Source organism: Dendroctonus ponderosae, unplaced genomic scaffold (genome assembly GCF_020466585.1).
Source record: "Dendroctonus ponderosae isolate FM_Combo_2020 unplaced genomic scaffold, Dpon_F_20191213v2 Dpon_F_20191213_3, whole genome shotgun sequence".
Classification (NCBI taxonomy): Eukaryota; Metazoa; Arthropoda; class Insecta; order Coleoptera; family Curculionidae; genus Dendroctonus; species Dendroctonus ponderosae.
In genome coordinates this window covers 9952382-9965673 of record NW_026018508.1, presented here as the reverse complement: position 1 = coordinate 9965673, position 13292 = coordinate 9952382, and the positions used below count along the sequence as shown (strand labels likewise).

At 33.6% G+C, this 13292-nt stretch overlaps 1 protein-coding gene across 4 annotated transcripts in view; it reads left to right on the top strand.

Moving 5' to 3' along the window:
• Positions 1-13292, top strand: part of LOC109535791 — an 88575-nt gene that overhangs the window by 64114 nt on the left and 11169 nt on the right. For 3 of the 4 annotated variants that reach the window (XM_048664876.1, XM_019901795.2, XM_048664875.1), the window contains 4 exons: positions 6657-6875; positions 9438-9663; positions 12271-12408; positions 12710-12915. In XM_048664876.1, coding sequence (XP_048520833.1) covers positions 6657-6875; positions 9438-9663; positions 12271-12408; positions 12710-12915 — 789 coding nt within the window. Of the gene's footprint in view, positions 1-3106; positions 3256-6656; positions 6876-9437; positions 9664-12270; positions 12409-12709; positions 12916-13292 lie in introns of those variants that run through there. The other variant, XM_019901796.2, reaches the window with a different exon arrangement.

Below are 13292 nucleotides of genomic sequence, written 5' to 3'. Positions count from 1 at the left end.
AAAGGTATCTATGTAAATGTTAAGCTTTGACTCTTATCCCTGCTTAGCTGATGATTTCTTATAAAAAGTTCGAATTTCTCGCCATTGCGGGCTGTGAAGTTTTTATGCTGTTTATTTACTTTATATGAAGTTATTTACAACCTGCCATGTAATTGGCAGTAGGCTGAAACCCAATTTCGATTATACTCTATCACCGATAATGCAGCCAGACACTTACAATTAACTAAAATAGGTCACATTCGTCGTGACGATAATAAATCAAGCAAGACTACGTGATTTTACAAATTTTTATTTACAGTCTTCTATTGACTGTTTAAGCCACTCGTGTAAAGGCACTTTGAAATAACAGAGCCGTGGAAAGTTTTTAGGCCAACGACTGAAATCAATAAATGTATAAACGATCCAGGCAGCTTTCAAAATATTCAATTTATTCACGAATTTTAAACTTCAACAACGTGGAAAACTTGAATTTATATAAATTTCAGTCGGGCTTTCAAATGTCGATGGATTATGATAAAATATTCTACTTTTTTACAGAGAATGTTAGTTTATTTTGAGTGCCTATTAATTGAGATGTTGTCTAGTGGTTTCGTATGAAACCGACTGGCCAAATTGGTCAGTCTATTTCAAACCGAATCAATTCGGATTTGTTGATTCACTGTGGTTGTTTCTTCTAGGACCCTGTTTATTTTACCTTACTTTCATGTTGGAATTTATTATCGTTAAATAGCTTAAAAATGTCGATGGTCTTGATAGCGTCTTTTCGTGTTCTTCACTTATTTTTCTGCTTACATATTTTCTTGCTAGGTATTTTGTTATCTTTTAATGTTTTCTTGCCTTGTCTTGCCGGTAGTCATCTCTGAAAGCCGCTTTCAAATATTGGTTCTATTTCCCAAATTTCCTTGCAATGTTTGTTGTCGGTATTTTCCATCAATTCCCGCTGCCTTCTGCATTCGTGTTGCCTCTTTTATTTACCTGCACAAGTTCAACATATCTCGCTCATTTTTCAAGTCTCTTCTTTCTTTCCCGTTTTGCTTTTTTATCTTCCTTCTAATATTTTGTGAACTTTTTAGTATATTTGCTTGCTTTTGTTTCGCGATTTTTTCTTTCTTGCATTTGTCATGCACAGGGCCTATTTTGGTTTGTGTTCACTCGAATTCATTGTTCGAATACATTTTTCAAAATCGTTTTCCTGTTCTTGTGTTGCCTTTGACGCATTTTCTTCGAATGCTGCCTTCATTTTTTTTGTGGCAAATCTTTTTCTGTCTAACTCTTCCAATCGCTACAAGAAGAATGTGGTCGGCTGCCGGCTTAGATTTGACTCAGTTTATAAAACATTTTAAGATTTAGTTTACAAGTACATTACACAATTTGCTTACGAATGATTCTTCCTTCAATTTCATCTCCTTATTATCATTATGCAACAGTCATTTTTCCGGTAGAAATTTACCTTTTCCTTAAAGGATTATACGCTAAACTAAGTGCATTTTCAGTTTTTAAAATTCTAAAACATTTCACTGGATGTGTTTCGCTCGGAAATTGAATTTACTGTTTACAAATGTGCAAGTGAGCGGCTGACAACTGATCCATTACGATTATTTGCCAGCTGACAATGGCACCGTTTCACCGGAATTTTTCTCAATGCTAGTCAACAGTTAAATTTTCGTTAATACATCACACATTTTCCTCAAGCAGAATATATATTAAAGACACTTCACGGCTCTCGAGTCGTAAATTTCATCGAATTTGGCACTTCGGAGCGTCCCAACGCCAGTATTTTATTCTAAAATGGACTTTCTGGCCTTAACGGTAATTGACCTTCATTTCTCCAAACTTCGTTAAAGTTTTTTCTTCGATACTTCACGTTATTACAGCAAAACTTTTCAAATATCCCGGTAACGAGTTTAAAACTTTACGTGAACGAAATATAGATTTCGGGAGAATCACGTCTGTAATTAATGATCTATCGATCTCAATCATGATTTTTTCATTACTGGATTTGCACGATTGGCTGACTTTTTCTGGAGTTTTTGAATAATCACGATATTCCGTAAATACTTAGCCGACAAGTTACAAGTTTTAATTAAAAGAGCAACATTTGCAAGAATCCCGAAGCTCGCCCAGAGTCAGAATCAAAATATGTTTTTTTCTACCACTTGTTCACTTATATTGAAAAAATTGCTTTAAGTTGTAATCCTTTTCATAGATTGCCTGTTGAAAAATGAATGACCTATTTTAGAAAATCAATTTGCTAGTACTGCTAGAAAGATGTGAGCGTGTTGTTTTCTCAATAAATCTCTACAAATCTCTCAGCATCACTAGTCACTTTCGTCAATCACTGATCCTCTAAATTAAGGCGAAATGGTCCGGAAGCGATAGAGCCCGAAGTGTAGAACGTGGAATTTTGACTCTGTTTTATCAGCTCAGAGTCAATTAGACACAGGAAACATTCTCAGAGGTGTTAGCGAGTATTTCAAAGAATTCAGTGGTATTCCACAATTTGGCCACAATGCAAGTTTCAGGTTTATTCATTAAATGTTTCCACTGATTTCAGAATTTTTGCTTCTTTGATTTCTATTCGATTTCACCGTTCTACATTTGGAAAAATCCTAAGTATGATTATCTCATCATTTTCAGTAAAAGTGAGCACGTGGTTAATTGGTAAAGAGATGTAAAACGTAATAAACAGCATTAAAACAAACCCCAGAAATAAGGTACTGACAAAGCCAATAAATCGTGTTTCATTTCAAAAATAATTTAGACGCTCTGTTTAACTTACCTAAACTTCACAATTGCACCTAAAGTACTGTTTGTGGAAAATGTCATAATATAATTAGTTGCCCTTTTAACTGTCTTACAACGTTTAAAAAAAGTTATATATAGACAAAAGTTTTCCACTTTTAATTTGAAAAGCTGAACGTTCCTAATGCCATTATAGCACTTTCTATTGAGCTGCTCTTGTTCTAGTTTGTAAAGTTGGCTCATGTAAAAAGTTTAACTGAAGCAGCAGCAACGCCAATCGTTCTAGGATTTAACTTTACGATGAAAGTCAAATTGAGAGGAAAACAATTGTACAATGATTTTCAAAGGCATTTTCCCCTTTCAGTCAATTTTTGCATGACAAAGCACAGATATAGTGGCACCGACACTGGCACATCCGCAAACTTTGGCACAAGAGTAGTGTGCATTATTAACTTGGTAGCGAAGATATCGTCTCCGAGGTCTTTTCTTCAGTTGCAGCTGTAAACTTTTACGGTGAGACAAAGCAATGTTTAGATATACTGAACAACAGAAGTATACACCATTTTCTTTTTATTTAGTGGAATGTTATTTGACAGCAATGAATTTTTAATATATTCAGCTTGTGCCCATGCGGACCATAACAGTATCGTAGAGGGCAATTTACAACCAATCTCATCCAGTAGTATTTGTTGACAGTAGATGTAGCCAGATTTTCACATTTCCCTTTAACTATTCAATTGTTACAGCTTCCCTTAAATTTTAATAATTAACAAATGTTTTGTGTTAGAAAGATTTGCTTCTTTTACAGTTGTAACCAAATCAGCCTCTAGTTAACAATAAACGATATTTACATTAGAAAAACATCAACGATTTTTAGCTCAAACACAATATTAAACTTTTTCTAGCTTTCCCGTTTAGCTGAGCTTAGAAAAGCTCCTCGAAAAAAATATTTTTTGCAAGAAAATGCATAAACCTGGTTTGAATAAAGTAATATCGACAGCAAATTGTTGTTCCCACTTCTCTCTCAATCTACTTTTGCTGTTATTCGTTTTGCCCATTTCTATGTATCGAATTGGCGAATGCCATCAAAATTACGATTCACCTCATTTCATAGAACGTGAAAGCAACTTATTTCCGGCTTTTCTTGCTTTAGAGTTAACAACTCAAACATACTGAGAATTATATTTAACTGAAACGATGCTTACGATAAGACAAATCACGTGAAACTGAAATAAGTCGAAATAGCATTAAAAATATACAGATTATTTTCTTAATGATGAACACTGGTGTCTGGAAAATGATTGAATTGAAGATAATTGTCAGTAAATGGCACATGAAATGCAAATTGTTATTAATGAAATGCCTAAAATCGCAAGGTAGTAGAATAAATTGGGCGTTAAACTTGTTAAAAAAACGAAGCCAAAGGCGAAAGCAGAAATTGAGGTAAAAAAGAGAGATTTTCTTCAACGCTTTGGAATAATTGTATAAAAATCGACGGAAAGGACCGAAACATTCTCATCACAACTCTGGAATAGTTGGAGCGCTTTACTAGTGTAACAGGTTGTTTTTAGTGAAAAGTTGAATAGAAACTAGACACTTATAGTGAGCATGGTTATGGGCACTTTCTAAAGTTTTGCACTTGATTCATCAAGATTAATTCCCGTTATTGTTAAAGTTTTCATTTCATTCGCATTATCAAAATCACTAATTTTACTCTTTGTAATGAAGTACTTTAGTTGTTAAGGAATTATTTCCCCTTAGGCAACGCGCAATCTGAAAAACTGATGGAAAGTGCCGTTCTATTCCGTAGAGTTTTAAGAGCCCCTAGCAAATAACCATCAAGTAATATATCCGAGAAGAGATTGGAACTAATTACAGAGAATTTGTAGATTTTTCAAACTTTACCTACCAATATTTGGCCTGGGTGGTGTAGAAATGCTTTACTTTAACACATAACAATGCTTCTAAAATACAGCCCTGCAAGGAAGGTTTTATGAAGAAAAAAACATTGTTGAAGATGTCCCAAACTCGATAGTGGTTAAGTGGTTTTGCAAGAAGTTGCAAATATTTATTTTCTAGTAAATTTTGTGCATCAGTTATCATACAAAAATCATCCACATTAAATTGAGAAGATACTTTTAATAAAATTTCATGAAACTTGGGAATAAAAAATACGTTAATCTACACGTATCAACAGTTGATATATGTTCGCTATAGAAACACGTTTTTATTACCTTGTTTGATAAATACTCTTTGATTTTAGTTGAAAGTGGGTTTTTCTAATTCAATCAAAATCGTTTCGGCGTTTCCAAACAGTTTCGATTCAGTCAAATTGAATAAATCATGTGAATATTTGACGCTCATCTTGAAAGGCACGTAGAAACTCAAATGCCACTATAAAACGAACGGTTTAAAAACGTAAATACGTAAAACATTTACACAAGCACAACCAGTACGGATTAGTTGATTAAAATTTTATCGAATGGATAGGTTTAAATATAGAAATGTATATCAGTTATTTGTTATTTGTCGTCATTTAAGGCGCTGCTCCACATTACATTGTGTTAATCAATGTTTCTGTGTTTCAAGGCTTTATCTTTACCTGAACTTAATTATTTTTTGTATCATTGTGATTCTAAATCGCTTTACCTCAGCTTTCTTCTCAGGATCTCAGGAAGCGTGTCAATTCTTCACTCTTTCCAATATTTTATTAATGGTTTTAACCTTATTTTGGTGATATTGTTTCGCGGCAAACATAATGTAAACAATAACCATTTCAGTTCTTTTAAACCTGACTGATCTACAATATCTGGTTTTTCTATAAGCGGATATGCTTTGATTTTTCCGTAAAATCTTACCTTTTCTTGTTTTGAATATTGAATTTTTCAGAAACTGGAGGTTGAAGGATTGCTATGAATGCCGTTGTTTATTTCATAACGAATGCATCAACAGTTTATTAATTTATAGAACATTGTTATTAAAAACCAACAACTGTTTCAAATAGTTTAACTGTTTTTCATAATAATACTTTTAAAACCTTGAATTTTTCATGTTGTGAATGACCAACAACAAGGAAAATAACTTAATTTTTTAGCCACAAACAGAAAAGTTAAATGGTGTATAATTCTGCCGCGTTACACTCGCCTGAGGCTATTTTTTTCCATATTCTCAACAAAGAACAACATGTTTCCAGGTAAAAATATGTAGCTGCGTCAAATGCACTGGGTGTCCCATGAATAATGGGACAGGCCAGAAGACTTGGTGGAAAAAAAGCATTTGATTCTGGCTGAAACCGGTAGTATCATAGTAGAACTGATTTATTGTAAAGAGGCAATAATTTCTTCATATTCGTCACATATATTAAAATACGAAATTGTAGGAGAATTTGCTTAACTACTTCTAGCAACACGAACAGAGTATTATTTATTCGGACCGGCCACTTTTGCTAGTTTTTCTTTCTTGGCCTGCAACATTTGAAATTTTAACGTGGAAGAGATCAAATTGATTCACTTTTGTTCAAATAGCTTGAAGCACAAATATCTTGAAATAAAAATTCCTTAGACATTAATCGATAACATTCCGAATGAAATTAAACAATGCTGAAACTTGTTAGTGAAAATAGAGACACAGAGCAAAACATTGCATATTTGAGCTTTTAACGATTTTCCTTGAAGGGACTAATGCAACCAGTAACAGTTTTCCAACGAAAACTTTTGACAAATGCCTTTTTTCTACCCAGCATGTAATCTCATAATATCGCACTAGTTGCTTAGTCAGCGACACAAACTGACTCAGCAAAAATTTCAAAGTTAAGGAACTGAAGTTAAAAACGATATGGAAATTAAATAGTCTTAGCACGAGTAAGTATGTACAAAGTGAATACAATCAAATTATTTGACCCGGCATAATTTCAGCATCCAATAACTTATCATCGCCATATTCGGACGAAATCAGCTACAATCCATTCATCGACGGTACCAATGGACAAGAAGCGCATGCTAATTCCAATCATGTTTCCTTTAACATCTTAAACAACGACAAACTGAACAAGGATCATAAGACCCACTACTCATATCCGGACGAAGAAGACCTGCAAACCATTGAGCAAACATCGCATCATTTAGGGCCATCAAGTAGGTATTCTAAATGTCGTGACTTGTGCACCTAACTGTTTAACATAGATACGTATCTACTACGTTTGCGAGCATCTGAATGGGATGTTTATTTGCAACTTCTTCCTTGCAAATTCACTTAACCTCTGCTCTCTGCGAGAATATTTCTGTAGGAACGAACATATTTTCAACAATAAGTTGCACTTATTTTAATTTAATGTTATCAACTTCAAAATATTTCTTTAATGCTAATTGTAGAATAAAATTGTTACAAACTGAAACGTATATTAGTTATGCATGAAACAGTGGTTTTGGTTTGATTGAAAATATGTGCAAGTCCCGGTTACGGAAGCGGAAGAAATGGGACCGGAAACATTTGGTTCCAACATGCACTTTAACAAAATTTTATAAAGTTATTGAAATTAAATTAAGAAATAAACGTTTTTAACGAAGCAGCCAAATTAACTGCATTTCTGGCGAGAGACGCACATGAGTGTCGTATTATAACAAATTATGAAAATTCAAGCATCACAGACGGGATTGAAAACGGGGTGACTGCCAATTTTTCACCCAACATCTGCAGTTATTTACAGCAAAATGTCCTCATAACTTCTTCTCAATTCAGCAAAATTAGCTTTAGACAATTCCGGAAAACTGGGAAGAAATATATAAAGCATAACGTTATTCTTTTAGTCTAGCAAGTTTCCAATGTTTAAGGAAACAGAAACACATCGTTTACAATTCAACATTCGTTACAGTACAGAATGAACGCTTTTGAGGACGCAAGACTGTGCGCAATTTTTTGAAAATTTCTATTAATTCGAATGCAAGAATATCCGTTATTCTTGGAGACCATTTAAAGAAATATTCTGGATTCAATAAACATGCGTTCTTAAGCTTATGGCACAGGATAAATAGACAACTATCTTTTGGCCAGTTCGTAATTCCCGCAGAAATATTAAGGTGTTCATTTTTTTTGTTTATCTGGTAACTTAAATTGGGCCCAAAAACCTTACTAGAACTTACACCGCTGGATGTGAAAACGTAGTTAATTTGCAAACACCTTGTAAGCACTACATACAGCCTTCTAACAGCTAATTAGGCTAATCATGCTATAGTTAATGGAAGTTTCGAACATGTTTAGATTTTGTTCGTTCGTAGGGCGGTCTAGGTCAGCTAGTTTTTGTACAAGGAGACATTTTACCCAAAAAAAAATAGTTTTGTTAGATAAAACAATGCTTCCATTTGGCAATCAGTTTCTAAAACCATTCTTTCCCACAAGCCTAATTCAACTATGCAAGAACCCATAGAAGTTTAAAAATTATAATCGAGCTTCTAACTGCAGATGACCCAAACGTACATTCATTCTAGTTTTTTTTACATTTTCATTAATTCAACTATATTCCAAGCTCATATTCCAGTGCAATCGATCTAAATATAGCCAAGCAGTAATTAATGTCACATCAACGTTTTCGATGGAAGTATTTAAAAGCGAACAGATACCCGAAAATTTCACAGAATAGATTTGATTTGTATCAAAATCGATCAGCTCGTTGGTTTGACCTTTCAGTAATAATAGAAGACTTAATGGTCTACAGTTAATTTAAACCCTTCAACCTCAAAGTTGGTTCATTAACGGAACTTCACCATGTTTTTGGTATTATTTCCTTTTGAATGGGTTTTCTCTTTTCGCAAAACTTTTGAAGAATAACATTAATCGGTTTTGTACTGAGCGGGGAAAATTTCATTTAGTTTTTTTCCTTGCTCTAATACAAAGCGTTAAGATTGACTAAACTGCACATGAATGACATTAGATTAATTTTTATAAAGAATCATTAGTTATAAAAAGAAGCAACCAGTCCTCCTTATTTGAATGAGGAAGACTGTTTGTTGGAAAAAAATACGTTAAGCAAAGTCGTGAGCAAAGCAATTTCAATTCATTTTTAACAGACTTTTTTCTTTAATTTGTCATACTTACTTAGTTCGATTTCTACATCCAAATTTCCGAAATCTGTTATATTAATTAAACTCAAAGTTCTCATCGATCTTGGCTCAAACAATTTAGGCATGTTGCATAACAAATATATGCATTGTTGAAAATGAAAATAAAGGCAAGCAAATTCTCATCACGAAAGTGTTTCGGCAATAATTGACGACTAAATGTTTTAACAGCGAAATGCTAAATGGAGACAGTTAAAACAGATATTTTATGCTGGCGCAAAACAGTTTAAACAGGAAGGCGACATTTTAAGGTCGTGTAAGTATCGAAGAATATATTATTGGAATGAACGATTAATTTGGAAGTGTTCTTATGCAGGCTCCACAGGCTGCAGATTCTTGCAAAACATAAACTTATGCGCGGATGATTATTGCACTTATAGTGTAAACGTAGGTAGATAGTTAGCGGTGCAGTGCCTTAACCAGGATGTGAAGACATTTCAGAACCAAACTGTGCATGCACTTGTAATTTAAAATAAAATCTGTATTCGAACTGCAATTGCATCGGTTCCGTTCTTTGGAACATATCCGATTTAACCTGTAGGATACAATGGGAAAATCTTAACAAAGACGACGTCTTTTTAGGTAATTCGATCGACCCGGAAAAAGAAAGACTGGTTTTACAAAGCACTTGTCACAGCGCAATGGATAGCTGTAACAATAACTACCACTGTCGAATGCTGCTCGCCCCGATTCTACATCACTGCGACATTTCCCGTTGCAACCGAAACTCCTGTATGGAAGCACTTCAGACATTTTATGGAAAACCGGATTTTCCTTGGAACACGGAGATCGGCTTTTGTTTGTGCAAGTAGGTATTTTCCGGCGCAAAACTCGAAACAAATTGTTACAAATCTCCCCCTGATTCTTAAGAGCATTACTTAACTTTCCCCCCTTATGCACTTGGCTACCTATTTGTCATTCTATTCATTTGACTGAAAAAATATTATGTAAAATAAAAAATCGTCAATAATAGAAATGGACTAATAAAGTTTAACAATAGACACGTTTAATTCCTGAATTCATGAATTAATTTTTTTTCAATATTTTATTATCTGAGCAACTTTTCTAACGCAATCTGTGTAATGTAACCGAAACTGCCTCAAATACCTACGTACAATCCGCGCCTAAGAAAAAATGAAATTCAAGTAAAATATAGATTTGTCCACTTGTAAAATGGCGTTTTTTATCATCATATCTTATCAAAAAGTGGCACAATTACATTTCCACATAAAGTACCACTAATATAAGTTTTAAGTTAAGTATATTGTTAACGTTGAACTCGAGGACCTGATAAACTAGAAAATGACTTTTTCCCTCAATTTTTGTTGGGACAAATAATGAATTCCAAAAAAAATAGTTTTGAAATATCTGGCAAAAGCCAGCAGACATAGAAATTTTGGTCAGTTTTGGTCTATTTACAGCACCCACAACAACAATAAAATTATATTTTCTTTATCTTTCCTTTTCATAGGTCTTTAAGTGTTTCTTACATAGAAAATTTAGCCTTAAGCGATCAAAGATTAACCCGGCCATTTCTAGACCCAAATAGGTCCGATTCGACATTTCCATCTTGGGAAAGTCCCCAAAACAGCAAAGAAACCCCCAAAATGATGCAAAATTTCAAAAAAATTGGGAATGTTTGCGAATTTACACCGGAGCGAGCCGAATAAGCTATAGAGCATATTCGAACTCTTAGTTTTACAGATTTTCAGAAAGATTGCGCATCGTGTTCTCATCATCCTGTATATTCACTGTAATTTTTCTTCTTAGGCTTCTTTTTAACTTTTAACAGTTACATACAGAGCCGCAATAATAAAACTAACTTTTATTATATCGGAGGTACAAAATAAAAAAAATCAATAAACAAATATGGGTATATAAAAATTTTACGAAATTCTAGTAGTTGAAATTTTTTAATTTGTTTAGTAAAAACAAGCCGGCATAACATCACATTTAAGGAAAAATCGGATGGTTTTCTAATTACATTTTCGCCGAATTAAAATTATGAATTTCTTCTTTTCTATTCGAAGTTGTGAAATATCAACAATCTAATTTTTGCGCATCTGGAAATTTATAATCATTTATCTATCAGGTTTCGACAAATATTGCAAAACCAGATTTTGCAATTCCAGCAAAAAACCGGAAGCGGAAAAGCCGGGAAATCGTTATCCTAGCATTAAAACACTTCACCATTTATATTAAATTTAATCTAGCAAAAAAATTCAAATAGCTTTATCGGCATAATTTCAGTTAATGGTCGAATTTTAATTGGTTTAAATTCAAATTGCAAGTTTGCATATCATTTTTAGCTTCATTCTGGTCTTCGGATCAACGACAGAACAAACGAGTTTAGTGTTTGCCTTTAAAGTTTATCTTCATTTGAAGAAAAGTTTCCTTTAAAACCTCCAGGAATCTGATTTCAACGTTCATAATTAGATTATTTTCAAAAGTTTTGAAAAGTTCTTCCTCATTTGCTTCGCATCCATTGTCATTTTTTGCTGAATTATTTTACTAATATCTAAATAACTATTTCAACATACTAAATCACTCAAAACTGAATAAAACTTTCTAGTTTTAAATAAAAATAGCAAATTCCCCTTTCTGCATTATTTAAAATAAACACTTTAAACTAAGTGGGCACAAAACGTTGCGACAGACGTTTAAATGAAATATGGATATTCAAAGCACGGGCAAAAATTGTTCTTTCCATTAAATGTAACTCTCTTGAGTAAAAATGTGCCATTTCGAAGGAAAAAAATGAAATGATTAGAGATACTTTTATTTGCACCGTTAAAATATATAATGCAAATTGCTGATACTCATTCACGAATTTAATAATACATATTTGCGTTCAATGAGTGCCAATGGAGCAAACCCGCTTCCGAATTTGCCTTTATTTGAATTCTCTTTTCCGCTTTGCAAACTAATTTTTAAATTGGCTCTTCAATGGTTCTCGCCCTTAGCGTTTCTGGATTCTTTTGCTTAGATCACTCTATAATTTTAACTTGGATTCTATTGCCTTTATTTTTAAAGAGAATGTCTTGTGTGTTCTCTATTTTCATCAATTGCAGCTTGCTGAGGGCGGTACGCGAGAACATGTCTCTGAAAAAAACCAGTAAAGGGCTCAAATCTTTGTAAATGAACACATATAATTAAATCGCCTTAGATTGGCTTTTTCTATCATCCGTTTGCATTACAAGTTAAATAAAGAAATAAATACACAAACTATGGTAAACAAATTATCATAGTATTTTTTTGTACATGGTGTTGATAATATTAAGGGCATTATCTCGTTTTAAGCCGAAAGGCCTCTATAGACAAAGGTATTGAAATGAAAAATTCTCTGCAGGCACTCACGAAATTAAATTTGGAAATGGCAATAATGCATGGCTCTAATTAGCTATATATTCTTCAGGAAAACGGAAAACAAGCACGACGCATGCTTAATGGCTCAAGAGAAATTGCATCCGGTTTGTGCACAACGGATTGAAGAATCGCCCCAACCGACCTGCTTGCATTTAGCTGAAGTGTGCAAAGAGAACTCGGCTTGCAGGTAAAGTAATTAACATCTAATCCTGATATGTCATCGTATATTTGCAGGATTTTGCCATTTATTGCCAATTGTGGCAATTGGCATTGGGATCCGAACAAAACTCATAAATTTTAATTTGCCCAGTATATTACTAAGTCAGACAATAGCATATTGCTTAATAAACCAGCAGTTAGATGGTTTTTTAGACGTATTTTGATACTTGATGGCCTTTTCTTGAATTCACTGGGCTTTTTTAAAATCGCAACCTACGAAAAATTCGTGGAAGTAAATGTATTTTTTTTAAATATAAATTTTCTTTAAGGACAAAACTGGAAAATTACGAGCAAGCTTGTGCGGTTGACAGTGTTACAAGAAAATGTGCGGGATCGGTTTCGGAATGCAGAAAGTCCATTTTGGCAATATTGGGTACCGATCTACGAACCTCTTGTGCCTGCAAAGGGTCTGATCAGAGCGAACTCTACAACTGCCTAGGATGGCAACGCATCCTTTGGGTAAATCCTTGCGTCGGTAAGTGAACGATTTCATTTTATTTAAATTTTTGCTCAATATGTAATTATGAAGAGCTGTTGAAAGGGTGCATTTTAGGCTCGTATGAGTTCATTTAGGCCTTAGAAGAAACCTGATATTGGCGGTCATAAAAAATATTGCATTGATTACAAAAATAAATTAAAACATACTACTTTTGACTAGGAAAGATATAATAGATGCTAACCGCGTATCCCTGAGTCCGAAAAAGATAATTGGGCGCACAATGAATGACAAGGAAACGAAAAACCATAATCATCAAGTAAAACTTACAACATATTTACGACGATAACAAAAAATATAATACCGAAACCAAGTACTAAATTAAAAAAGAAAATAAAAAACTAAAAATAAAAAAT